The sequence below is a fragment of the Anolis carolinensis genome, chromosome 1 (genome assembly GCF_035594765.1).
Source record: "Anolis carolinensis isolate JA03-04 chromosome 1, rAnoCar3.1.pri, whole genome shotgun sequence".
In the NCBI taxonomy this organism is placed as follows: Eukaryota; Metazoa; Chordata; class Lepidosauria; order Squamata; family Dactyloidae; genus Anolis; species Anolis carolinensis.
In genome coordinates this window covers 212,074,191-212,100,187 of record NC_085841.1, presented here as the reverse complement: position 1 = coordinate 212,100,187, position 25,997 = coordinate 212,074,191, and the positions used below count along the sequence as shown (strand labels likewise).

At 38.9% G+C, this 25,997-nt stretch overlaps 1 protein-coding gene across 2 annotated transcripts in view; it reads right to left on the bottom strand.

The window, feature by feature from the left end:
- lrp2 (LDL receptor related protein 2) overlaps positions 1–25,997 on the bottom strand; it is a 189,848-nt gene that overhangs the window by 137,149 nt on the left and 26,702 nt on the right. For both annotated transcript variants that reach the window (XM_008119019.3, XM_062964876.1), the window contains exons 2-4: positions 14,336–14,443; positions 12,519–12,641; positions 8,383–8,499 (exon numbers count right to left, since the gene is read on the bottom strand). In XM_008119019.3, coding sequence (XP_008117226.2) covers positions 8,383–8,499; positions 12,519–12,641; positions 14,336–14,443 — 348 coding nt within the window. The remainder of the gene's footprint in view (positions 1–8,382; positions 8,500–12,518; positions 12,642–14,335; positions 14,444–25,997) is intronic.

Sequence of the window (25,997 nt, the reverse complement as noted above, 5' to 3'; positions counted from 1 at the left end):
ATGTCCCTATGACACTAATCACATCACGTTCCCATTCAGAAAAGCGGGGGGGGAGGGCAGACGGCTTCCTCCCATGGGATAAGGTAAGGGGCATAGCGGGAGATGTGGGACACAGCGCAACATTTTCCCCAACCACCCATTGCATTCACCACGCTGTGTGGCAAATCCCACTGCCGCCTGCCTGGCTTATTGACCTCAGCATTATGAGGTCCATGGGCAGGAAAGGCTAAAGACCTTGCAAAACTACAACTCCTGGGACTATAGCTTTGAGTCATGACAATTAAAGTACTGCATTAATTCTACCATGTTGGTGCATCTCGTGATGTAATATTTAGCTTGCTCCAATTTAAACTAAAGGACTGGACAATGCAAAGATGAAATTTCTTCAACTGTGAACTTTGCCACAGCAGCAAGAGTTAATGTCTGGGCAGGAAAGTTTAGCCATGGGCCACATGCAACTCCTAGGGGTATTTATTGGCCTTGGGGTCAATTTTTTAACTGCCTCTATTGCCATCAAAGTCCCTCTAAGAGGCCTGGGGAAACTTCCTCACAGTTTTGCTCCCCCAAGTTATTTGAGGTCCAGGGGATGCCTTTTTAAAACACGAAACAAACCAGAAGTGACTTCCAATACACCTTTTAAAACAAACCAAAAAAGGATACTTATTTGAAAATAAAGAACCACAAGAAGAGAAAAAAAGGTCTTTGGAGTTGCTAACGACATTTTGGCTAAAAAGTAGCAATGATAAAAATAACAACTGTCACAACTGGATAAATGTAATTTAAGTAAGGTTGCCACATGACAACTGAGAGAAAGCTTCTATATCTTACATAGAGCCTTTTCAGGGCCCTTCCACACAGCCCTGTATCCCAGAATATCAAGGCAGAAACTCCCACATTATCTGAGTGTGGACTCAGATAACCCAGTTCAAAGCAGATATTGTGGGATTTTCTGCCTTGAGATTCTGGGATATAGGGTTGTGTGGAAGGGCCCCCAGACAGGCCCTATATCCCAGGATCTGATCCCAGGTTTTCTGCTTTAAACTGGGTCTGCACTGCCAGATAATCTGGGATAAACAGAAAACTTGGGATCATATCCTGAGATATAGGGCCTGTCTGGAAGGGCCCATAGTTGTGTAAAAGAGAATTTCTGCAGGTGTGGCAAGACATGCAAGTTCTGCCTGATAAAATTCTCTCTTCTGCACAGCACTGTCAATTCTAATCAGAAGGAAATTTGAACAATGCTTTGCAAAGCTGAAGAGAAGTACGTGAACTTCCCTTCACATACTTTTCCTACAAATTTAACCAATTTAATTTTAGCTGAAATTTTCTGGAATAAAACTGCAACCATGAATCTATGAAACTGGAAGAAACCCCCCTATTTTATATGAAACACAAGCAGCCTCAATAAACCAGTTAAACAACATGGAGCTGAAACACACTGGTCTGATGTTTGCCTTTGCATGAGTCGTTTTTGTTTTTTTTTTTGTTTTTTTGTTTTTTTTCTCTTGGTGTTAATCTCACTAGCAGCAAAATGGGTTGTGGCTTTGGATTCACTTGTTCCACTTTTTAGTAGGTGCTTAATTGCTGAATCAATAGGAGCAGCACTATGCATTTGACTGGTCTATTAAAATATCATGTCACATTGAGAAGCAGTTTATCACCACAAGTTAAACCAATTGCCAGCTAAATATATGGCTCTTCCCTTCCTCCTGGAAGCAAAAGCAACTGCTTGCATTAGTTTTGCATGAGTTCTGGGAAGGGAGAGGGAACAGGTGACTGCAACAGCTCATGAACTTTGCTCCACATTCAAGGAATTATAGCCATTCAGCAACGATTTTCCATTTTAAAATCACTCCTTTGAAGGAAAAAATAAATTGTGAAAAAGAAACCCTACATTACTCCTTCCTCACATTAACAGCAGGGAGAAAATAAGAGAGGTGTCTGGGAACAAATAATACACATTCAATTCTTTGCTGTCACCACTGCCACCGCTATTAGTTTTAACATGTCAAAAAATTACGCACCCTTTGCAGTTGATTCATGTATGGTAATAAACAAAACAGGTAACTGAGGATAAAATTAATCCAACTAAATTAAATGAACAACAACACAATACTACAAAATTAAAATGCCCAGGGGGAACCAGAACCATAATACAATTCCTTGTGGGAACATATCAGGTTTCGGTGATAACAAAAAGGACAGGAAGAAATAAGGGCAACTAAGCTGCCTGAGGCTGCTAGATCCTCTTTTTTAATCTGTTGGCCTTCACTATTGTTGTCTTGGGTTAGGAGAAGCAATGCAGTAACACAGGTTTATTCCAAACAGGGCTTTCTTTTCTTCATGGAAAAGGTTCCGCTTCAATGAATCTCAACAATAGGAGAACGAAAGGAATTCTGAATTCTTCTCCTTTGCCCGGCAAACAGCTGTGTCTTCTGAATCAGGAGATCCTCTAGAACCAGAGCTGTGGATGTTTTTGGCACACATAAATTAATCTCATTGAATTCAGAGCTAAATAGGACTGAAGTAAAATAAAGGTCTTGTCTATCTGGGGGATTCTCCAAAACCTTGTCCAAAACAGCAAGGGAAGGTGGATTCAGTATAAAAGACAAATTGGTCAGAATATGAAACATTTTCTTTTACCATCCAGGGAGATCAATACAGCTGGGTCATACTTTTTGTTGGGTCATAGTTCACCGTGACTAAGTTCAATGATTTAGTTCCACATTCAACATCTTCTTAATTTCTTCCCCTCTGCCTCCCTCAACTTGTGAGTTCCCAGATGTTTTGGCCTTCAGCTCCCAGAAATCCTAGCAGCTGTAGGCCAAAACACCTGGGGACCCACAGGTTGAGAAACATTGCTCTAAAGTCATCCACACTGCCAAGGACCTACTCCAGAAGACCACAGCGGATTTTTAGAGTGTGTAAGTAGGGTAGTAAGGATGAGAATCATCCATTCTGGCAGATGTACACAACTGGCTCTGGGCTAAAATGTGCTAGCAACACAAGATTATCTATATCATCTTGGCTTGATCAGAGGTGAGCAACTGCAGAAGTGTAAGATGTCACATTGGTTTCCAAGAAGCTTTTAGAAAGCGGATATGTTGGATAATAAGGAGGGATTAAGGAAAAGCCTATTAAACATCAAATTAGATTATGATTTTACAAATTAAGCACCAAAACATCATGTTATACAACAAATTTGACAGAAAAAGTAGTTCAATACGAAATAATGCTATGTAGTAATTACTGTATTTACGGATTTAGCACCAAAATATCACGATTTATTGAAAACATCAACTACAAAAATGTGTTGGACGTTGGATAAGCGAGTGTTGGATAAGTGAGACTCTACTGTACATTCATGAATAACATGACATGCTGCAAAGCATTCTAGAGTAGGAGAAGAAATTTGGGGACTAAAGAATCTGTATCACTTAAGAAATCTGTCAGAGTTTCCTAATTTTTATAAACCCCTTTATAACTTGTTACTGTGAAGATTCAAGGAACTCGTTCAGTATGGAATCCACTGAGGAAGCTCCACACATTGAGAAGAAATCTATTGTCTCTTCCTCCAAAGGACTTGTATCTTTCTTACACAGTGTGCAATAAAACCTTTAAAATACTGCATTTGTCATTTTCAGATTTTGTTCTTTCATCTTTTTAATCCATTCCTTGTCAATTCCATGAGGACTTTTTAACAAAAAAAATTATATGCATGCATTTTTTAATAAAAAGGAAGTATCATTGCACACATGACACTATTGACTAAGGCATAGTGCTTTGAATTTTAAAAGTGTCCAAGAGCACTGACTTAGCAATCCCTCAGAATGCTTTGAGGAAAACAATGTTAATTCGATTCTTAACTTTTCAAGAACACAAAGGATCTTCAGTTGGTTGTGCAGTATCCTATATGATAGTCTATGTTGTGGTCTCAAACCACACTTCTTGTCACAATGAATCAAGGGGAAAAATTACTCATAAGGAATCTCAGTTCTCCCCCTTCTCTGGCATGTTACAGGAGATTTTCTTCCACAGGGCACTTAAGAACTTTACAAATAAAGGCCTCACGTGATCCCACTTGGAAGCAAAGGACAGGACATCAATACATTCATTCAGGGTCAAGAATGTAATCTGCTTAAGGGTTAGTAGTTCATACAGTAATTTGTTACAAAAATAGTAGGGTTCTCCTACTACCGAACCCCATCCCCCAATTCCTAAATAGTTCTTGCATGCCTTCCTCGCTGAAATGCTACATTTCAGTGGCATTCTTCATTGTCTCAATATTAGATGGAGGCCACAAAGTATGGTCAGCCAAATGCTGGGGAGCAATTCCCAACACCCTTCACCCTAGCTATGCTAGCATGAGTTGGGTGCTATCAACACGTGGAGAGTTACGCTTTGCCATCCCAGTGAGATGCAGTGTTGGACCATGATTGTGGAAATGATGGTCCAATTTCATGGAAGCCTACTGAGTGATCTTGTGCCTGTCAACACACACAAGAAATCCCACTGTAAGTTTGCCATAGGTTCGCCTTTAGTTGGAAATAATGTGAAGATTTTCAGCAACAAGAAGTGTAAGGCCTTCATCGGGGCCATCACCATGATTTTTAAAAATCTCCATAAGGGTAATATTATTTTAGATACTGCTATAGTGTACACAGGGGGTTTGGGGCCTGAAATGCAGATATGTTGACAGTCACATCGGGGAGACTGATTGCAACCCAGAAAGGGGGGGGGGGGTGGAATGTTGTTAGGTAGGTTTCCTGGATTTGTAGCTGGGTATCTCTCTGAGATCTCCTCGCATGCTTTTCTTATGCAGCATCTGATCAGCGAGAAGCCTGGGGCACCATCTTTTTTGAAAGGAAAGATCAAGACAGTTCCCACTGTCACTCAGAAGGCAGCACAGAAGTCAAAAGAAAATTTAAAAGGAAGGTCTTATCAGCTGAAATTTAACTGATAAGATCTGTGAAGTCTCCAAAGCTCACATTCCAGCCGCCTCTTAGAGTACCATGTTGATCACAGATCCAAATTTGATTTATCTTTTTAAAGATTTCCCATTTTCATTTACACAAATCATAATTAGCTACTAAAAACACGTGTAAAAATCAGTAAATAAAAATACCTTTTATCTTAAAACCGATATCCGGAGAAAAACAAGTTGTGGGCCACAGATTTAGCCTAGATGTTTATGAATGCAGCCTTTTCTGACTTGGTCACATCAGTATGTAAGTATTATCTTCAGCAGTTCATCTGCCATACAAACATCTATCTGTCCATGAATCAGGGAAAAACTCCCACCTAGTTCTTGAGGTCTGTCTTCAGGCATTCCTAATTAATCTGTAAAATACTGTTGCTTTGGAATTCAAAGATACGGACTTTACTATCCCTGTATCAGCCATGATTCAAAAATGCTAAGTAAGTGCATCATGACTGCACTCAGAGTCATCTACAGAAGTACAACAGGCCTCCTTCTTTAAGACACACCAGATCTTGTCCTATACCTGTCAATGGATTAACTTTCAACTGTTTTTTGTTCAGAGATTTTTTTATGGCAATATCAGCACTGCCTTTAAGGCAATGCATAATTCCTTTGCCCTAAATCAGTGTTTCTCATACTGTGCTCCTCCAGGTGTTTTGGACTTCAGCTCCCAGAAATCCCAGCCAGCTTACCAGCTGTTAGGAACTGTGGGAGCCGGGGTCCAAAATATCTGGAGGAGTACAATTTGAGAACTACTGCCCTAAATAAAGTTCAAGCATTGGCTAACAGATCCCATCTTCCCATCAAAACCCATCTTCAAGGTATTAGCACCTGTTTCCATTTGTGAATGTGACTGCTGAAACCACGGCTTTTTGCTTGTTGTTGTTGTTATGGATCTTGAAGTCACGTTTGACTTATGGCAACACTAAGACAAATCTGACAGTGTTTTTCTTGCCAGGATTTGTCCAGAGGGGTTTTCCTTTGCCCTCCTCTGAAGCTGAGAAAGTGTGGCTTCCTCAAGATAGGTTTCTATGGTTGGGCAGGGATTCATACCCTGGTCTCCAGAGTTGCATCCTAATGCTCAAACACCTATGCTATCCCAGCTTCTTTTGGTTTTTGCTGGAACAGTTTATTAAAATGTTTTGCTAGGGTGTTTTATGAAAAAGTTTAATAAAAAGCATTTTATTAAAATATTTCTCAAAATGTTGCATCACTGGTCAAGTTTGGGAGGCTCTTACTCTGATACACTGCAGAACTGTATGTCTCGCATGATTGGTGAACAGTATTCAGTGGCTTTATTATATTGGTCAATTTGTGAACTGACAGGCAGCTTTTTCCAAACCTGAATGTCTTCATTTGGGAGGTATATTGAACTATATTGGATATAGTAAGAGTCTGACTATGAAGGCAACTGTAGTGCTTGGGCATTACACGACTTTTATCCTAATCATATGATCTTTAGTACACTCGCACAGTTTTAAATTTCATTACCATTCAGGTTTTATAACTCATACAACACTACTATCTTTAAGGCACTTACAGACACCCTTCAATGAATGAAGGTTTGTCAATACTAAGCTTTTAATTAGCCATAGTGGTTGTTGGTGAAAGATATGAGGGATTTCCTTAGTCCAAGGCTGAGTACACCAGTCTGTAACAATCCTAGGGTTTTTATTGGCCCATGGATTACTAAGGAGTGATCAAGAATTAACCCCAGGTCCCACATACAGTGGTTCAAAAAATCCATCACCTTCCAGCAATGACAGGTCTACTTAACTGACTTGACTGAAAATGGGTTTTTAAATTAAACACTTCAGAGAAGCCAAGTCAGGACAGGTTTTTGTACATACATGGTTCATTGTCATAGCACCTTGAGTGCATTTACGCTGTAGAATTAATACAATTTGACACCACTTTAACTGCCATGCCTCAATACTATGGAATGATGGGGTTTGTAGTTTTATAAGGTCTTTAGCCTTCATTGCCAAAGAGTGCTAGTGCCTCATCATCAAATTACAATTCCCTGGATCCCATAGCATTGAGTCATAGTTATTTCCAAACATTCTGATCCTAGTTTATTTCTCCCCACATCCATTTACCTATTTACTGATAAACTACAATGAGGTTATTTCATGGGGGATGATGCATTTTCTGATTATTGTTGTTGTTGTCGTTTGCATATATAATCCACTTTCTCTCTCTCAAGAGAGACTAAAAGCAGTTAACACTAAAAATAAAGCCTAGCAGGACCTACAAGCCAAACTCCCAACTAACTATCCACACTACTATTTGACAAGAATCCCAGAAGAGCAAATTGGAAATCACTTTAAATAGCTTTAAAGTACAATAAAAATTGCCACCATACACTATTTTGTAACTACTTTTCTATTATGTCACAAAGTAAGTCATCAAGTACTTCAAGAAGGCTGCACTCCAGGGGCAACAGATCTACAGTCTGGTTTTGGTCACCTGCAGTCTCTATTCTCTTTATTACACTCTGGTTCCTAAACATTTATGACTGAAACATCCATGTATCTCAAAAACAACCTTGCTAGTTTCTTTATCCAGTCAGGAAAACAGGCATTTTCTGCAACCCCAAATTCTCACAAAAAAACCAAACTAATCAAAAATATTAATTACCATTATTATAAAGGTTTCCTCTTGACATTAAGTCTAGTCATGTCCAACTGTGGGGGTTGGAGCTCATCTCCATATCTAAGCTGAAAAGCCGGCATTGTCCATAGACACCTCCAAGGTCATGTGGCCAGCATGACTGCATGCAGCGCCGTTACCTTCCTGCTGGAGCAGTACCTATTGATCTACTCACATTTGCATGTTTTTGAACTGCTAGGTTGGCAGAAGCTGGGGCTAACAGCGGGAGCTCACCATGCTCCAAGGAACTGCCAACCTTTCAGTCAGTGGTTTAACCCACTGCACCACTGCGGGCCTGCAAAAAAGGGATTCTTGGGGGTTTTTTTTGTTTTATTTAATGCACTGCTTAAGTGATGAAAGCATTTTATTTTACTGCTCTACTCTGTCTTGCTCCTTTGTCCTGAATGCAATAAATCTGGCTTTCTAAACCAAACTGCTAATGCTAATTCTGGGCTGTGATCTCTCCTAACACTACCAAAGGAGAGAGAGAGAAAGAGAAGACATAGATTCTCATAAACCACGTCCTGCTACATAGCAATTGTGCAGTTATTAAATCCCAAAACAATGTAACTGTTATGAGAACACCGGCACTAATCTGTGAAAGAATCTGCAATGAAATTTTGATAACAAGAAGCATATTGTGGCCATTCATGTCCATCAACCACCCTCTTAATCTTACAAATTGATTAAAAGGCTAGAAAGAGACAGGATGAAACTCAATCTAATGCTAAAGATTCAGAAGTACTCACGGCAGCCTCTTTCATCTGTTTCATCCATGCAATCTTTTACTCGATCACACCTGTATGTGCCTGGGATACACTGCCCATTTGTACAGGTAAACTGTTGACTGGAACATGTCCGACCAGCTGCAAAAAAGAGTCTATTTAGTAATGCATAACTTATATGTGAAAGACCATCAATTTTTCTTCAATTCAGCCTGTTCCTCTCAATTTTTCCTTTGAGAAAATATGTTAATTTATTCCATAAGTTGGAAACAGAAAAGACTCAAACAACCTTTTCATACTGAACCCTTAAAATGTTTAATAAAATATTCTAGAAATAAAATCCGGCTTCCAATGTGTTATTTAATGCAACATGAAGAGCTATTATCACAAGACATAGAGGAAAACTCTATGTTAGCCCGTGAATCTTCAGCATCGAAATATGTTCCTCAGTCAGCAGCATTTATGTAGGTGTCCTAATATATTCCACACAAAATATGCATAAAAATAAAAGTAGGACACAGAGGAGAATTGAATATCATCAGAAGTATATCCAATTAAAAAAAAAATCTAAATCTATACTCACGGTGGAATTATTTTAATAACAGAAAACAACTACCATAAGAAAGTATGGATACAAGCATCTATTTAGGCTTGATTCCCTGTTATATTTCCCAAAGGACAACTCCAAATAATATACCATCAGTTATCATCCATCTAAAATCCTTCCACCACAGAACCTGGTGCCCATCAATATGAAGAAGGAGGATTGCTCCAGTCAAGATGTAATCTTAGGATGGTTCAGTTATCTTTAACTGCCTTTTATAGCTTGCTTTGTGTGTGCCTCTCAGCTACATGTTAAGAATCATTGTTTATGTAGGCTATAAACTCTCTGGAGTGCAGACTTTTTATTACATTTGTACAACACTTGGGACAACAGATCTTTGATCTCTGGGCATCTCTCAGTAAGTAGTCTACAAAAGCATAGAAGTACATCCCGGGGCAGTAGGTACCATTTATTTTTCAACTTGTCACCCCCAAAGTCCAAGAGTACATACACATTGCTGTTTATCCTTTTTCTATTGTTTTAAGCATATAGATCAGTGTTTAATTTTGTATTGTGTTATTAACATATTGGAAGCTGCTTTGGGTCCCCATTGTAAGATAAAAGTGGTATATAAAGATGTATTGTTATTATTTCTCAAACTGTGCTCTTACCAGCTGGAAGGAATTATGGGAGCTGAAATCCAAAATATCTGGATGAGCACAGTTTGAGAATCTCTGATATAGAGAAATTGCATTAAATCAAACTTGGTATACACTCATCAGTGCATAAGCTTGGTCCTCTATTGTGTTTGCAGTACCTATGTCAACTGATATAGGATTCTTTAAACCAAAAATGACCAACATCAGTTTGTGGATCCTAAAAGTTGATCCCACCTGCAACAAGGTATGCCAAACCCCCTACCGCCAATATTCAATAGCAAATTGTGCCAGTAAAATCCCCCCTACTAATTTCAATAACATTTTGGCATTTTCTGCCATTTTTGTGACACACTGCTGTCAAATTTTGGTGATACACTTTCAAAATTACCTTAGAGGGTTGCTACCTGAGGACAAAACTGTTGCTAGATCCCCCAAAGTCACCCATCCTTTCTTGTAAATATGATTATTAGCAAGGAAACAACATCCCTGCCAGTGAATACATCAGGGTGAAAGCGAAGGCAGCCAACCAAAGCTCAGGAAATGCTGTAAAAGGAGGCTGTGAGTGAAAAGAATACATGACCAGAAGAAGAAATGCTTTCTTTGAAATCTTGAAATCTGATTCTCATGTTCCCTCTCTACCTTCTCTTCTCCCAGCTAAACATCTCCCAGGAGGAAAGGAGGAAGGAAAAAGAGCAGGAAGGAAGGGAAGAGAAGAAAAAGAAGAGAAAGATGGAAGGAAGAAAGAGTGGAAGGGAAGGGAGGAACTGAGAGAAGAGAGAAGGAAGGAAAGACAAAATGGATGGATGAATGGATGGAAGGAAGGAAAGAAGGAAGGGGAAAGAGTGGAAGGGGAAGAAGGGAGAAGGAGGGAGGAAAGGAAAGGAGGGAAGGAAGAAAGGATGAAAGGGTGGAAGGGAAGGAGGGAGAAAGAAAGAAGGACGTAAGGAGCGAAGGAAAGAGAGAAGGAAGGATAGAATGGTGAGAGAAAGGAGGGGCTGAGAAAAGAGGCCAAGGGGCACATCTGGCCCTCAGGCCTGGGTTTGCCCATACCTGGTGTAGATGAATAGATCGCACAGAAACTGACTCTGTTTTAGGGATCCCTGAAAGGCGATAGTCTTTGAGGGCTAATGTGTTGCCAACTGTTTCTGGATGTCTCTATCAAATCTAATAAAAAACCAGGCCATACCTACTATAAAGAACCCACATAACAATACAGTTGCAGGCCCACATTTAAGAGGTCACCCTGAAGCCCAGATACCCAATCCAGAAAATGGTAAATGGCAGGGTCCCATTTGTCCTGAAAAAAGGGATCGATCACAGTGAATATATGTGTTTACATGTACATACAGCCATGATTATTCTAACTATGAATTGTAACTAGGATGATAAAAACAAGGACAAATAGATTGAAAGATAGCTTTTATCCTTGAGCTGTGACTATAATGAACTCTGTGGTTTCACACTGATGTGGCATTAGGAGTTACGCAATAGGGATTCGAATGTGGAAGGATGGGTGCATGTTTTGTATTTTGTAAATATATAATATGATTAGGAATGGCATTTAATTTCGTTGTATGATGTACAATGACAATAAAGTTATTTAAAAATGGGTGAACAAAGTAATTCTGTACCATTTTCCTCAACTGCCAAAGATATACCACGACTATCCTGAAAAGTGAGGTTCAAGTTATTGTTCACACTTACAGTAAGCAAATGGTCATGTTCCTACAAATTACCTTCAATCAGGAATAGGACTTTGCTTCAAAGCTATTTTCCAAAGATTTTGAGTTAATGTGCACACATGTAGAACTAAAGCAAGGGGCATGATATAGTCCAAATGGGTCTTTAAAATGGCACTGGATTTTGCCCTTTACTAATGTCTTAGTAGATAAGTAACCACTACTGGCTATAACCTGTGTCTAAAGGGTGACAAGGACAAGCTGAGTTTCTCTTTCTTCTAGAAAGAGCTATAAGGACAATCCTAAATTCTTATCATTAGGGAATAGTTCAAAGTGAGAGCTGCATCATAAAGCAGGGAAATGATTTCCCAGAAAGTGAGTAGAATTTGCTTGTCTTAGCAAACTCACAAAAAGGACACACACAAAAAATAAAAAGATGCCTAAATATTCAACCACAGCCAAAGTACATTCTGCCCAAACCCCAAAGTCTACGGCAAGTAACAGTCTTTTTCAACTTGTACCCATTCAAGAGATTCACAACAATTTTGTGAGGCTAGTTCTGACTCTTCCCATGGATGATGCTTCAACAATTCTATACTTAATTGCCTAAAAATAACCCTTACTGACTCAATAAAGCTGCACATTACACAAGGGATCAATTCTAGGATCGTTCATGTAGAACAATTTTACCATATCACCTGGAATCCTATTTTTCTGAAATGAACAATTTCTTGGGTTTCTGGCAAAAGCATTCCATAGAATCACGAAGGCCCTAGTGATGCCTACAGAAGTGATGCCTCTAAGCTTCCAGTGCAATTCTGTGGTCGACTTCCAGCAGAGACTCCAGTGGAAGTTGATCACTGAAGAGTGTTGGAGGTCGAGAATAAAACACTTCTCTAGGCATCGTTGGGTCCCACAGCACAATTCTATGGTATTCAAAGCTCTTCAAGTATCACTGAAAACACATTAACAAGCTCATGTAACAAGCCAGCCTACTGCACTTCTTAAGTAAGATTTACAAGATTAAATTAACCAGATAGATACAAGTATTATTTCACACAATATCCAGTGACATGACTAGATGGAAACTCTACAGTAAATCTGAGTGACAAAGAGATCCTAACAAGAAAGATCACTGAATGAGCAATTTGAGAAGCTTCAGTCAGAGATGTTTGCCAGTCTTGCCTAACAACACCAGGGACTGAACTTGTAACCTTCCACATGAAAAGCATATATTCTGCCTCTGAGTTATAAAGTCAAAGGTAGCTTGTAACTTACGGCATTGTTGGTGTTCATCAGAGCCGTCTTCACAGTCTTCTTCATCATCACATACCCATGACCGAGGGATGCATTCTCCATCACTGAGGCACTGAAATTGACTTCCTCCACATGTGGGACGGGCTAGTGTCAATAAGCAAATAATATTTCAAGTCACCATTCTGGAGATTAAGTAAATTAAGTGGGCTCGCTACTGAACAAATTTCTAGTCCTACTAAAAACCTTTTGAAATATATACAGGGTCCCTAAAAAAATTACATTTCATCATGTCATTTGATCTGGCTATATTGAAAGACACTTTTTAGACAATATGGCAAATAAAAGAAAGAGGGAGACTTTATTTCTGGCCAAGCCCTCCATCCTCAAGTTTCATCCTCAAATTGGGAGCCCCTAATGGCGTAGTGGATTAAAGCCTTGTAACTTGAAGGTTGGGTTGCTGACCTGAAGGCTGCCAGGTTCGAATACCACCCGGGGAGAGCGCGGATGAATTCCTTCTATCAGCTCCAGCTCCATGCAGGGACATGAGAGAAGCCTCCCACAAGGATGGTAAAAACATCAAAAAATCATCCGGGCATCCCCTGGGCAACATCCTCGCAGACGGCCAATTCTCTCACACCAGAAGTGACTTGCAGTTTCTCAAGTCGCTCCTGACACGAAAAAAAATCCTCAAATTATTGTACAAAGCACCAATGATATCTGATAATGACATAGAAGCAAAGGCCAAAGGCCAACATGCAAATCCATACACTAATCAAGTAAAGGTGAGATCTTGGATTATAATCCAAAATTTTGGGAGACAACAAACTAAAGGAAAAGTGGAAGCAGGACACAATTGTTCTCCCATAGAGACCTTAACCTCAGCATCAAGCAGACATATTGCCTGAGGTCAGGAGAGATTTCAGTCACTGAGCTAACCACTGATAGATCCATCCTCTATGGAACCTATCTAAACTTAAGATAATCACAGAACACAAGAAACCAAGGACTATGGAAAATTGCCATCCAAAATATCTGAAGTGCAACAAATTGGGAAAGGCTGGAACAGCATTATCCCCTGAAGCAACAGTTAAATGTTTGGAAAAAGCCGAATATTTTGACTAAGTCCTCATCATAGTAACTATCGTTATTATCTTTATTTATGAACTGCTATGATCATTAATAGCTGTTCATAAATAAGTTCTGGCAAGATAGTTTACAAATTAAAAGAAAAATGACACAGGTTGAGTAGTCCTTATGTAAAAATCTGAAATCATCCAAAATCCAAAATGTCCACACGAGTGGTTGAGATAAGTAATATCTTTGCTTTCCCATGGGTCAATGTTTACAAACTTTGTTTCATGCACAAAATTACTTAAAATTGTGTGTATAAAATTAGCTTCAGGCTATGTGTATAAAGTGTATAAGAAACAAATATTTAGACTTGAGTCTAATACCAAGACATCTCAATATGTCTATGCAAATATTCCAAAATCTGGAAAAAAAACAAAATCCAAAACACTTCTGCTCCCAAGTATTTTAGATAAGGGATACATAACCTGCATAATGAAAACATGCCAAATATCACCATTTAAATGGATTATACCATTGGACATTACAAGCTGTTAAAATATACAATTATGCACAGAGAAGAGAGTTCCAGATCCCAGCAACAGTCACCAGAAACTCCCATCTCACATCCCCATCAGATACACAGGGACTGAAAGAACCTCTCCTGTAGATTTCAGGGCAGGCTGATATGGGGAGATACCATCCCCCAGAAAACCTGGACCTAACGGTTTTTACAAGTCACAATTACCACTTTGAATTGCACTACTTACGGCAGCCAGCTTCATCAGTGTCGTCTGAACAGTCCCTGGCTCCATCACATCTCCATTCTGCTGGGATACACCGGCCATTTCCACAACGAAATTGCCCACTTTCACACCCTACAATAAAAACAGTGTCCTTATTTTACTTCCTATCAATTTGTAAATTATAATATTCCTACCAGCAATCACAGTCTTCCTATAAGGCTATTCTTATTTTAATAGGACTCTATAACATCATCTAACATAAACATAAATCAAAGCTAGATAAGTATAAAGTACAAATCCCATATCAAAAATTTGCCATTTTTTGAATAACATATATTAATATGAAGTCAAGAACCTTATGCAAACATTCCAGAGGGTATGTGATTATTTCATCAAAAATAATAACTAGATACATATTTTAAAATACAGTTACAGTATCCAATTGCTTAAAAATGAATTATTATTCTGCATTTTCTTCCTCACGCAAATATACTTATAATAAAAGGGAGTGGAAAGTTTCTTCTCCTGTGATCTTTGGGGGAACTCCTCCTGCCTTTCCTGGCTATGTTCACACCACCATAGCATTAAACAATTCCGTCATGTCTTATTTTGAAGTAAGATCTAGTCTAGTTAGAAGAGGAGACTACTAGGGAATAATTTTAGAGATATCCAGCAGGACCAACAAAAAATAGAAAGCCACTGCCAGTGGGAGATGGCAATACTGGTTTAGATAGATCAGTGATGTGACTCAATGGAAGGTAGCATCCAATGACCCCCAAACCTTTCACAGTTCTCAAATTAAATCTATTACGATGCAAAGTTTGACAATAATAATAATAATAATAATAATACAGTGTTCCCTCACTACTTTGCGGTTCACTTTTTGCAGATTCACTGTTTCACGGTTTTTCAATAAACTCTAAAAGAATATTATTAATCATAAAAAATTACAATTTATAGCCTAAGGAAGGGAGGAAGGAGAAGCCGAAGGGAGAGAAAAGGAGCCCAAGCAGCAACAGGAGGAGAAGGATGTGATTTATCAACACATGATTGGTTGATAAAGACTTAAAATAGTGTATAACTACTAAAATAATGTATAAATATATAGCGTCCCTGCTTCACGGATTTTCACTTATTGTGGGTGGTCCTGGAATCTAACCCCCGCTATAAGTGAGGGAACACTGTACTTTATTTATAACCCGCTTCCATCTCCTCGAAGGGACTCGGAGCGGTTCACATGGGGACCAAGCCCAAATCTACAGATAAAACAACAACAGCATATATAATTAAAACAATAACAATAAAATAACATTAATAAAATACATCAGCAAGCATTAGGACTATGACATTTAAACTTTGCCTATCCCTGCTCAGCCATGAAACCCACTGGGTGACTTTGGCACATCACTCTCTGTAAGCATCTGAGGAAAGCAATGGCAAACTTTGTCTGAACAAATCTGTTACAGCAGAGGTTGACCATATGTTGAAAATGACACAAACGCATGTAATAATGGTACTTCTTTTTAGATATTTATACAAAATGTAAAATTAATATAATTAAATTAGACCACTGCTGATGTATTATAGTGGGAAATATTCTAATTCAAAAAAATGCAGGAAACCTACATCACTGGTAATAACCAAGGACCAAACCCTACAACAGGCAAGCAATAAGTCCCTTGTTTGAGTGAGCCATCACTGATTACAGATACACAAGACATTTCAAATCCTCCTACATCAATCGGCATATTTTGATGATTCTGACCATTTGACTGAATCATTTAGTGTTGATTGAACACTAAATGAACATGGGAGTACTCCTACAAATATATGTACAACAAGTCATAAAGCATATTACCCTGAAGAAGGATTGGTAATCTCTTCACATTTTAATATTATACTTTTAAAATCCTCAAAAAAAAGATGAATCCCTTCTTTCTGGGGATCATACTTTGTATGCTTTCCCTTGCTGAGGAAGTCTTTCATAGAATAGTAGAGTTGGAAGAGACCTCACAGGCCATCCAATCCAACCCGCTGCCAAGAAGCAGGAAAACTGCATCCAAAGCACCCCTGACGGCCATCAAGCCTCTGCTTAAAAGCCTCCAAAGAAGGAGCCTCCACCACACTCTGGGGCAGAGAGTTCCACTGCAAGATGTTGAACAGAACCGGGCCCAGGATGGAACCCTGCTGCACCCTTCCCAGCCATGAAAATCCTAACCTCACAAAAAAGGTCTGCTTGGCTCCTTCTTTATGAAGGAAATAATTCAGTGAATCATACGTTTCTATTAATCCACATCTTATAACCAATTTGCAACAACAACAAAATAGACCAAACTGCTGAGATAAGCAATATTCTAATAATCTAAGATGCACATTTGGTTTAATCTTCTTCAATACACAGAGAAGTTATTCATTCTGACTTATTTTGTAAATTTTATTTTGCCACTGTAATTTCATTGCTGCATTTCTAAATTCTTATATTTTACCTTTTGTTCTATGAACTTCTGAAACATCAAAGGTTGATGAGCAACCATACAAGTTTAGTAACTAAGAATAAATCCTTCAGCAAAGACAACAGCTCAAAAGAACTTATCCCACAAACTTATTTGTATACAGTAGAGTCTCGCTTATCCAACGTAAACGGGCCGGCAGAATGTTGGATAAGCGAATATGTTGGATAATAAGAAGAGATTAAGAAAAAGCCTATTAAACGTCAAATTAGGTTATGATTTTACAAATTAAGCACCCAAACATCAGGTTATACAACAAATTTTAAAGAAAAAGTAGTTCAATACACAGTAATGCTATGTAGTAATTACTGTATTTACGAATTTAGCACCAAAATATCACGATGTATTGTAAACATTGACTACAAAAATGCATTGGATAATCCAGAACATTGGATAAGCAAGTGTTGGATAAGTGAGACTCTACTGTACTACATTATTTGCAAAATAATAGGATAGCACTTTGTCTCTTCCTAATGTGGACAAATCATGCTGCTGTTGCCATCAGGAGCTGCACACTAAAATTTAAGTTAAAAATTAGCAAGACAATAAGGAAAAAAAGGGACTAAACCAATTTATAAATACTTCCATCAACTTCTGTTTCACACAGCCTTAACTAAAAACACTGAAGGGGGGGATAAGCGCTCATAGTCTATCAAGCTAAATGTCTTGTCTCATTAATCAAGTGTTTGAAATTACCTATTTCAATTACAACAAAGAAATGTGTCCAAAAGAGACAGCGCCAGTAAATCCTTGAACATACAATGAGATAAACAGACAACAGGTTATCCTAGGGCTGTCAGGAAACCAGGCATATCACCACTCATAAACACAGCTAAGTGATGCACTCCTTTGGGATGCACGGAAGGCAAACGGCTTTATGCAAGGAATGTTCGAATCTGATTGTCTGGTAGTGACATCCTGATTTATAATGTATCCTGCAAATGGTCAGATATTTCTCTGGGATAAATGGTGGTACCGAGTGGTACAGGAGCATGTACATCCAAATACCTTCTAGACTAATGCATGGTGGTGGTTGGTGGTGCAGGTCTGGGGTTGGTGCACCAGGTCTCTTATCAAGTACCTTTAAAAGCACAACAACCTCCCTTGCAAAAATGCCCTGAAGGAATGTACAAAGGCAGGCTGGAATCTCTTTGACTGAAGTCTGCCCTGCTAATAGGAGACTCTCTGAGATGTTCAGAAGAGTGAACTGCTGTTTTTTCATAAAGGATCTTTAAAGATTACTAACACAGAAACCAACCACCATGTTTAATAATACACAACTGATAAGCAGGTGTACTTTGTGTGTGTTCTGTCTTCTTATATATGTTGCCTTTGGATTTAGGTGCCAACTAATTCTCTCTGAATAACTCCCTTTGATTTTATACGGTGAAAAACAGTGCGAGTACAAGTAAAGATTAGCTGAATAGTACTATTCTTGTATTCATTATAACATTTTCTTTTCTTTTTTATAAAAAGAAATTCCAGTTTCTCTGTCACTGCCACCGCCACTCCCAGCCAGACACAGAGCTCTGTGCAAGCTCCTGGCAGAGGCAGGTGCCCTGTTCGGACATCAGTAGAGGTGCCCACACAACCAACAGAAGAAGGAGGGGAACCTATGGTGGCAACACATGAGAATGAAGGGACGGTCTAGCTGGGCAGTGGGAACACTAATGTGGCATCGAGGTAGGTTTGGCCAGGTGCAGCTTATCGAACTAGTCCAGAACAGGTGTACTTTGTGTGTGTTCTGTCTTCTTATATATGTTGCCTTTGGATTTAGGTGCCAACTAATTCTCTCTGAATAACTCCCTTTGATTTTATACGGTGAAAAACAGTGCGAGTACAAGTAAAGATTAGCTGAATAGTACTATTCTTGTATTCATTATAACATTTTCTTTTCTTTTTTATAAAAAGAAATTCCAGTTTCTCTGTCACTGCCACCGCCACTCCCAGCCAGACACAGAGCTCTGTGCAAGCTCCTGGCAGAGGCAGGTGCCCTGTTCGGACATCAGTAGAGGTGCCCACACAACCAACAGAAGAAGGAGGGGAACCTATGGTGGCAACACATGAGAATGAAGGGACGGTCTAGCTGGGCAGTGGGAACACTAATGTGGCATCGAGGTAGGTTTGGCCAGGTGCAGCTTATCGAACTAGTCCAGATCACTTCTGCTCTGGACATGTTGCAGCTTTAGGAGCCAGTGTAGACTTTCCCAGTTTGCTCCACTTTCCATCTCACACGAGGCTTCGTTAAAAATAGAGTGCATGCACAACTGACAGCTTTATCACACCTGGCAAAAGAAGTGTCCTAGGATGCTTCTCCCTCAGTCCACCCATAGATCCCCACGTTGCCCATCAGACAATATAGTGTGACTTCTGATGGGGCTCCATGGATGAACTGGGGCAGCAGTGTGGTAGGATGCTGCCACCGCCAACACAGAAGCCTCCTCATGCTCCATAAGGAACAATGGAGCTTTGGCAGACTCAAATCACACAGAAACATTTTCCCACATGGGATGGGGAAGCGTCAGCTAGCAGTCAGGGCGCCAAGATTGCCTCACTGCCGCCCCGCTTCACCACAGAGGCTGGCAAATCAAATAACTGGACCTTATCCATGTGATGAGGTTCTTAATGTCTTCTAGGACAGGGTTCCTTAAACCGTTTCCACTCACAACCCCTTTTCGCTTGAGAAATGTTTACATGACCCCAGGTATTATAGGTATATAAAACAAACATTTGCTGATAATAACTCAGCATTTGCAGGGCTTGCTAAACAGGTTGATTCTCCTTTTTATGAAGTACAGATGAAGCCTTTTTTTTTTTTTTGCAGAGTTCACTGCACATTATTGCTAACAAATTTGTATAAATAGAGGGGTCAGAAATGTTTTACTGTTGCCCCAATGGCGAAGTGTGTTAAAGCACTGAGCTGCTGAACTTGCAGACCGAAAGGTCTCAGGTTCAAACTCGTGGCGTGAGCGGCCGCTGTTAGCTCCAGTTTCTGCCAACCTAGCAGTTCGAAAACATGTAAATGTGAGTAGATCAATAGGTACCGCTCCAGCGGGAAGGTAAGGGCGCTCCATGCAGTCATGCTGGCCACATGACCTTGGAGGTGTCTACGGACAACGCCGGCTCTTCGGCTTAGAAATGGAGATGAGCACCAACCCCCAGAGTCAGACATGACTGGACTTAACATCAGGGAAAACCTTTACCATTAATGTTTCATGAACCCATCATTGAGCTAAGGACGTACCATTTGGGTTTGGGACCCACAGTGTACTAAGACATTTGGATCATCATAGAAGACCAAGAAGGATTAAAATTGTATGAACATGTTATTTCACTGACAAGTCCACAGAAATTTTCAGTAGTATATATTTTTGCATGTATAGCCGATATCTCATTATTTTTAAATATCCTGGAAAAAATAAGAAATAAATATTCTGGTTTAATTAAATGTGCTTTAATAGGACATAGCTGGCTGGCTGGAAAGCTCAACAAAACTATTCCATTCTGCAACATTTAACTGCACGATATACTTGTCTTCCAAATGCAAGGAGAACATTAGCCTTTTTAGTTTGAGATAGCAATAGCAGCTTTAATCCTAAGAAGCCTTCCATAAACCATGTTATCACATGACGACTGAGAAGTTACTCAACTGCTTAGATATTTCCCAATGCCAAATCAGATCATACAGAAACAATCACCTAGAAATATTTTTGAAACTCTTAATTTTACTGCTTAGTGTACTCAGCTAAGGCAATCTGCAGCTAATATTTTTGTATTTACAGGGTGCTGTCAAGTTTTGTTTAAATGTTTTGTTTTCTGTTTGCATTGCTTTACTGCCTCCCCTGAGTCTTTAAAATTAAATTAGCTACAGACTTAAATAACTAAATATAATCATGTGAATTTGGCCCACTGTGGCCCAAGGAAACAGCATGCCAACATAGCCAAATCCATTTGGTATGTGACATTTGGAAGGCTATCAATCTCCTCCCCACCATTTCAATAGTTGGAGCTGTGAGTAGGGGTCGGAAGGGGAATTTTTCACAATGTTTTTTGCTTGCTTGTGTAATTCCATTGGGGATTTTAATTAATTTTGTGTGAGTCCCTGTGAACCCACCGCTTCCCTTTTCCTTTTGATCTGCTTGTCCTCGTGAAGAAGGTGGAATTAAGCATTATCATAGTGTCTTAGTTACATTTAAGAAGCAATCAAAATGCCCTTTTCAATATTTTAAAATCCACATAATGAAGTGAGCACTTGCTACTACTGTGAGTTGGGTTGTGTCATGACAGAGCAGGTGAGTATCAGACTCAGCACTAATGGGAAAACTGGTCCCACTGGAAGACTAAGAAGAATTTTTTAAAATCATGTCAGAAGCGACTTGAGAACATACTAAAAGTCACTTTTGGTGTAAGAGAACTGGCCATCTACACAGGCGTGGCCCAGGGGACACCTGGATGTATTGCTAGGAGACTTCTCTCATGTCCCCACTATCTAGCGGATTCCAATCGGCAACCTTCAGGTCAGCAACCCAACCTTCATGTCAGCAATTCACAAAGGTTTAACCCATTGTACCACCATGGCTTCTACTAAGAAGGATGGAAAATTGTTTCTCTTAGTAAGTCCAGCCTAAGAAACAGTTAAAGTCTGCTCCAAAAAAGTCATACTAATAAGCTAATTTTCACCAAAATCCTAATTTACTTCTGCAGATGCTGATAAAACTGGATAATTTCCCTTTCTTAAGTAGGATTATTTTAGGAAATTGCCAGAAATAAATAAACAACAAAACTAGAAATATTTTAAAGCCATTCTTACAACTGGCTTACCAATAAACTACAATACACAGAAGGGGAGTGGGACTGAAAAAGGATGAAAATGTTCATTCAGTTTGTCTATAAAAAATTCAGAATTTGGAAAAGTGCAGTGTGTACAATGATTTGGGAAACAGTGCATCAAATTCCTCCAGAACGTATTGCAGGGATATAAATAAAATAAGCTACACAGCAAGAGAATTATACATGAAAGAATACGTATAACATTGAGATAATTGTTTTATCTTAGAAAAGCCACAGAGGCTTTTTCATCACCAGTCTACAAGCTTCTTCTTCTTCTCAATGGCTTTTCTAAGATTAAACAATTCTCTTGATGCTATATTCTTTCATGCATAGTTTTGACATCCAATGTTGCATGAATAGACTTCCACTAACTCAACTGCACCTTGTTTCTCAATCCTTTAGAGCTGATTTGGGCCAGACACTGGAGTTAAGGCAAATCTTTTCCCCTAGTGTTGGGGTCCCCAAAAATTTGGTACCAGCAAAAGTCTTCTGAACATCACCTAGTAGCTGTTTTAGACATTTACACGAATATGGTGTGCAGTGTTTACAGTGGACTCTGCAGAAAATGCTTCAGCTATACTTTATCAAAAAGAAAATCAGCCTTTTTAGTAAGCCTTGCAAATGCCAATTTACTGTTGCCAAATTTTTCATAACCCCAATATTAAGTGAAATAGACCCCATTTGGAGTCAGGACCCACAGTTTTAGAAGCAGTGAGCTAAGAGAACCTGTATAACTGGAGTTTGGTAGGCATGCCTCTCCCTAGTGCAATTTCTTGAAACATATGAATTGCATTTCTACATTGAAGTGAATACAAAAATCTATGCAACATCAGCACCCAGCAAACCATCTGTACTCAAAATGTGACGCAATCCTATATATAAGCAGCTGTAATTAAGGATATTTCTTACCTATGAAATTCATGTGATCACCATACATTGATATGTGACTTGAAGGCACACACATATGCAAAAACTCAATACAGAGGAGTGAGTACTGTATTCTTTTTTTAAAGTATGTTTTTATTTATTTTTATAATATTATGAACACCTTCTACCAGGTCCTATCAAAGTCTAAAACAGTGGTTCTCAATCTGTGGGTCCCCAGATGTTTTGGCCTACAACTCCCAGAAATCCCAGCCAGTTTACCAGCTGTTAGGATTTCTGGAAGTTTGACGTTAACGCCAAAACATCTGGGGATCCACAGGTTGAGAACTACTGGACTAGAGCAGTTCTAGTATTATATTGAGATAGAAAATATGTACAACTCCTTTGGGGGGCTTTCAATTTGAAAGTTAACACTTTTACCATAAATCCAAAAGCAAAATTGCACCTTTCTTTTACTCTACCAGTGTTTCGAATTTTGGTAAAGATTATGTATGATTCAACCTTCGTAATCACAGAACCCGAATACAAATTCCAGATTAATTTGCTTGCAAAAGTCTTTGCAACTTATGACTACAAACATGTGGGCTACACCTGTTTTTAACCATGCCTTTATATGTAGTGCTACTATGGCAGAAAGTATCCATATCAAAAGGAATCCCAAAGGCACCATACCTTTTCCATCAAACAGACCATCCATCCATAAGAAACCCAGCACTATACTGACTTATCAATCACTCACTGGTGCCGTATAAGTTCTCTTAAAAGATAACAAAGTGACAAGATCTTTCCTTATCTTCCTAGCAGTATTTTGGGAGATTCTTCCTCCCACTCTCTAACACTGAAGGCTACAAAAAGAGGCAGATCAACATTCCAAAGACCCACAAAAAAAAGATCTCTGGAGATTGGAGTGTACTATTCTATGGAGTCGGGAAACCGAGCATTTGAGATAAGGAACTTTCCCAAAGCAAAAATAAAAAGCTGCTCTGATGCTCCTTCTTACACTGATGGGGTTGAAAGTGTTGTTGAACTAACAATGAACAATTATTTTATTGAACAGTAATTTGCCTTATATTTGTTTCTGAGCAGCAATTTTCATTCCTGAGGATCTAACATGAAGTAGGAAGAGAAATCCAGAATTATAAAAAAGTTAATTGGTATTTGTTTTGCTGTCTGTGCCCCTGTTCAGAAGATTTCACCTCACTTTTGTCTCTGTAATGATTGGATTTTGAAAAATTTGGCTTGTTCTGGAAAGAATTGGAAAGAAACTTCAGAGGAGACACCTTTTCCTCAAGAATTTCCCTTCCTGGAGTAGACCTCTCACTTCCTGTTGTCTTGCCTCCATTTATAACTAGCAGCCATATGTAAGTTGGATGTTTGTAACTCAGGGGCTGCCTATATTGTTCTGTTATTTTTCATAATTGAACTATTGAGATCCTAGGTAAAGGTAAAGGTTTTCCCCTGACGTTAAGTCCAGTTGTGTCCGACTCTGGGGATTGGTGCTCATCTCCATTTCTAAGCCGAAGAGCTGGAGTTGTCCGTAGACACCTCCAAGGTCATGTGGCCGGCATGACTGCATGGAGCGCCATTACCTTCCTGCCGGAGCAGTACCTATTGATCTACTCACGTTGGCATGTTTTCAAACTGCTAGGTTGGCAGGAGCTGGGGCTAATAGCAGGCGCTCAAGCCGCTCCCAGGATTTGAACCTGGGAACCTTTCAGTCTGCAAATTCAGCAGCTCAGTGAATTAATTCATTTTGCCACCAGGGCTCCCATTGAGATTCTATCTGTGGCTATTTCATTCAGGTCACTTTTGGATTTGTTCCCAGAGCATTTATCATCACTGGAACCACAGTTGTGTTCTTCTTCCAAAGGCATCTTATCTTACTGCCCATGGTGGTGTACAATAAAACCAGTGTAAACAGTTCAAAGGAATTTAAAAGACTATTATAATGTTAATGTTAATATAATGTTAACTCATGAAACATATTAAACAATGTACAGTAACAAGTAACCTTATCACATTAGGAAATACTCAGTTTCTAAGACTGTTTGACAATGATTTCAAATGGATCCTAGCAAATGATGTTTGCCCCATCCCATCACTATTCCCTCAGAATCCGGCTGTGAAATGTTGCAGAAATGGATGATTCGTGGTTTTTTTAATACTATGGTTTCTTCTGTTGCTGAAGAGCTGCTTTTGCATGTGATCGGAAAATCAGTATTTTCTAAACATAAGAACTGTAATAATCAGGTGTAATGGGATCAGTATGCATTCTACCTGAAAACAGTCATAAAAATATAGGATGAATACCAAATGAAACTGAGTGTTTCCTAATGTGATGTGGTTCATAATTCCTTTACAAATAAACTGTTAATAAAACAAATAAATGATCTGTTATTTGAGGGGAATCTACCTCCAGCGATAGGGTGCCAATGCACATGGGGTAATAAAGAAGTGAATGGAGCTGATAGAAAGTCATAATTAAGTCTGTTGATACCCTCAGTATATAGGCATGGTAAGTCATTAATGAAGCCTCACTGGATTTGCAGTCTCACAAGACTTTGTGCAAGATCTGGTGTAAGAATCACACCAGCCTTTTAGGAGCAAAGTTCTGAAATTTCATCTTTGATACTGTCCAACTACCCACAGCAGTGCCAAACATCCTCTCACTGGGTATATGCACCCAAAGACTTCTGTGCTATGAAAACAATTGAAAGTATTACTGTGAAGGTCATTTTTGCAAATGGATTTTGTACTTTTTCCCTTTCTCACCCATTTTTTCTGGTGTTTTTAAAAATTGTTATCTGATGTTTGTATGTACAGTAGAGTCTCACTTATCCAAGCTAAACAGGCCAGCAGAAGCTTAGATAAGCGAATATCTTGGATAATAAGGAGGGATTAAGGAAAAGCCTATTAAACATCAAATTAGGTTATGATTTTACAAATTAAGCACCAAAACATCAGGTTATACAACAAATTTGACAGAAAAAGTAGTTCAATACGCAGTAATGTTATGTTTTAATTACTGTATTTACGAATTTAGCACCAAAATATCACGATATATTGAAAACATTGACTACAAAAATGGCTTGGATAATCCAGAGGCTTGGAAAAGCGAGGCTTGGATAAGTGAGACTCTACTGTATATGATATAAAGTTGGGTTGCTTCAAACTAACTATGGTTAAGATATTAACCAGTTTAGGATCTGACTGAATGGTTAAAGTTGGGTTGATCAAAAATAAAAGCATGGTTGCACTCGAAGAGGAAAAAAAGAAGAACACACAAACCCAGAATACTAGGCTTATTGTGATTATTATGAGTCGTAACGTATTGTGAAATTCACCATGCATCTGGTAAGTTTGTGCACCATATTATTCTTCCAGAGTAATATCATAATGGATTCATTGCTATTAATTTCTTTTTGTAAACCCTTGAATTTAAGAAAACCAGAGCTCTAATC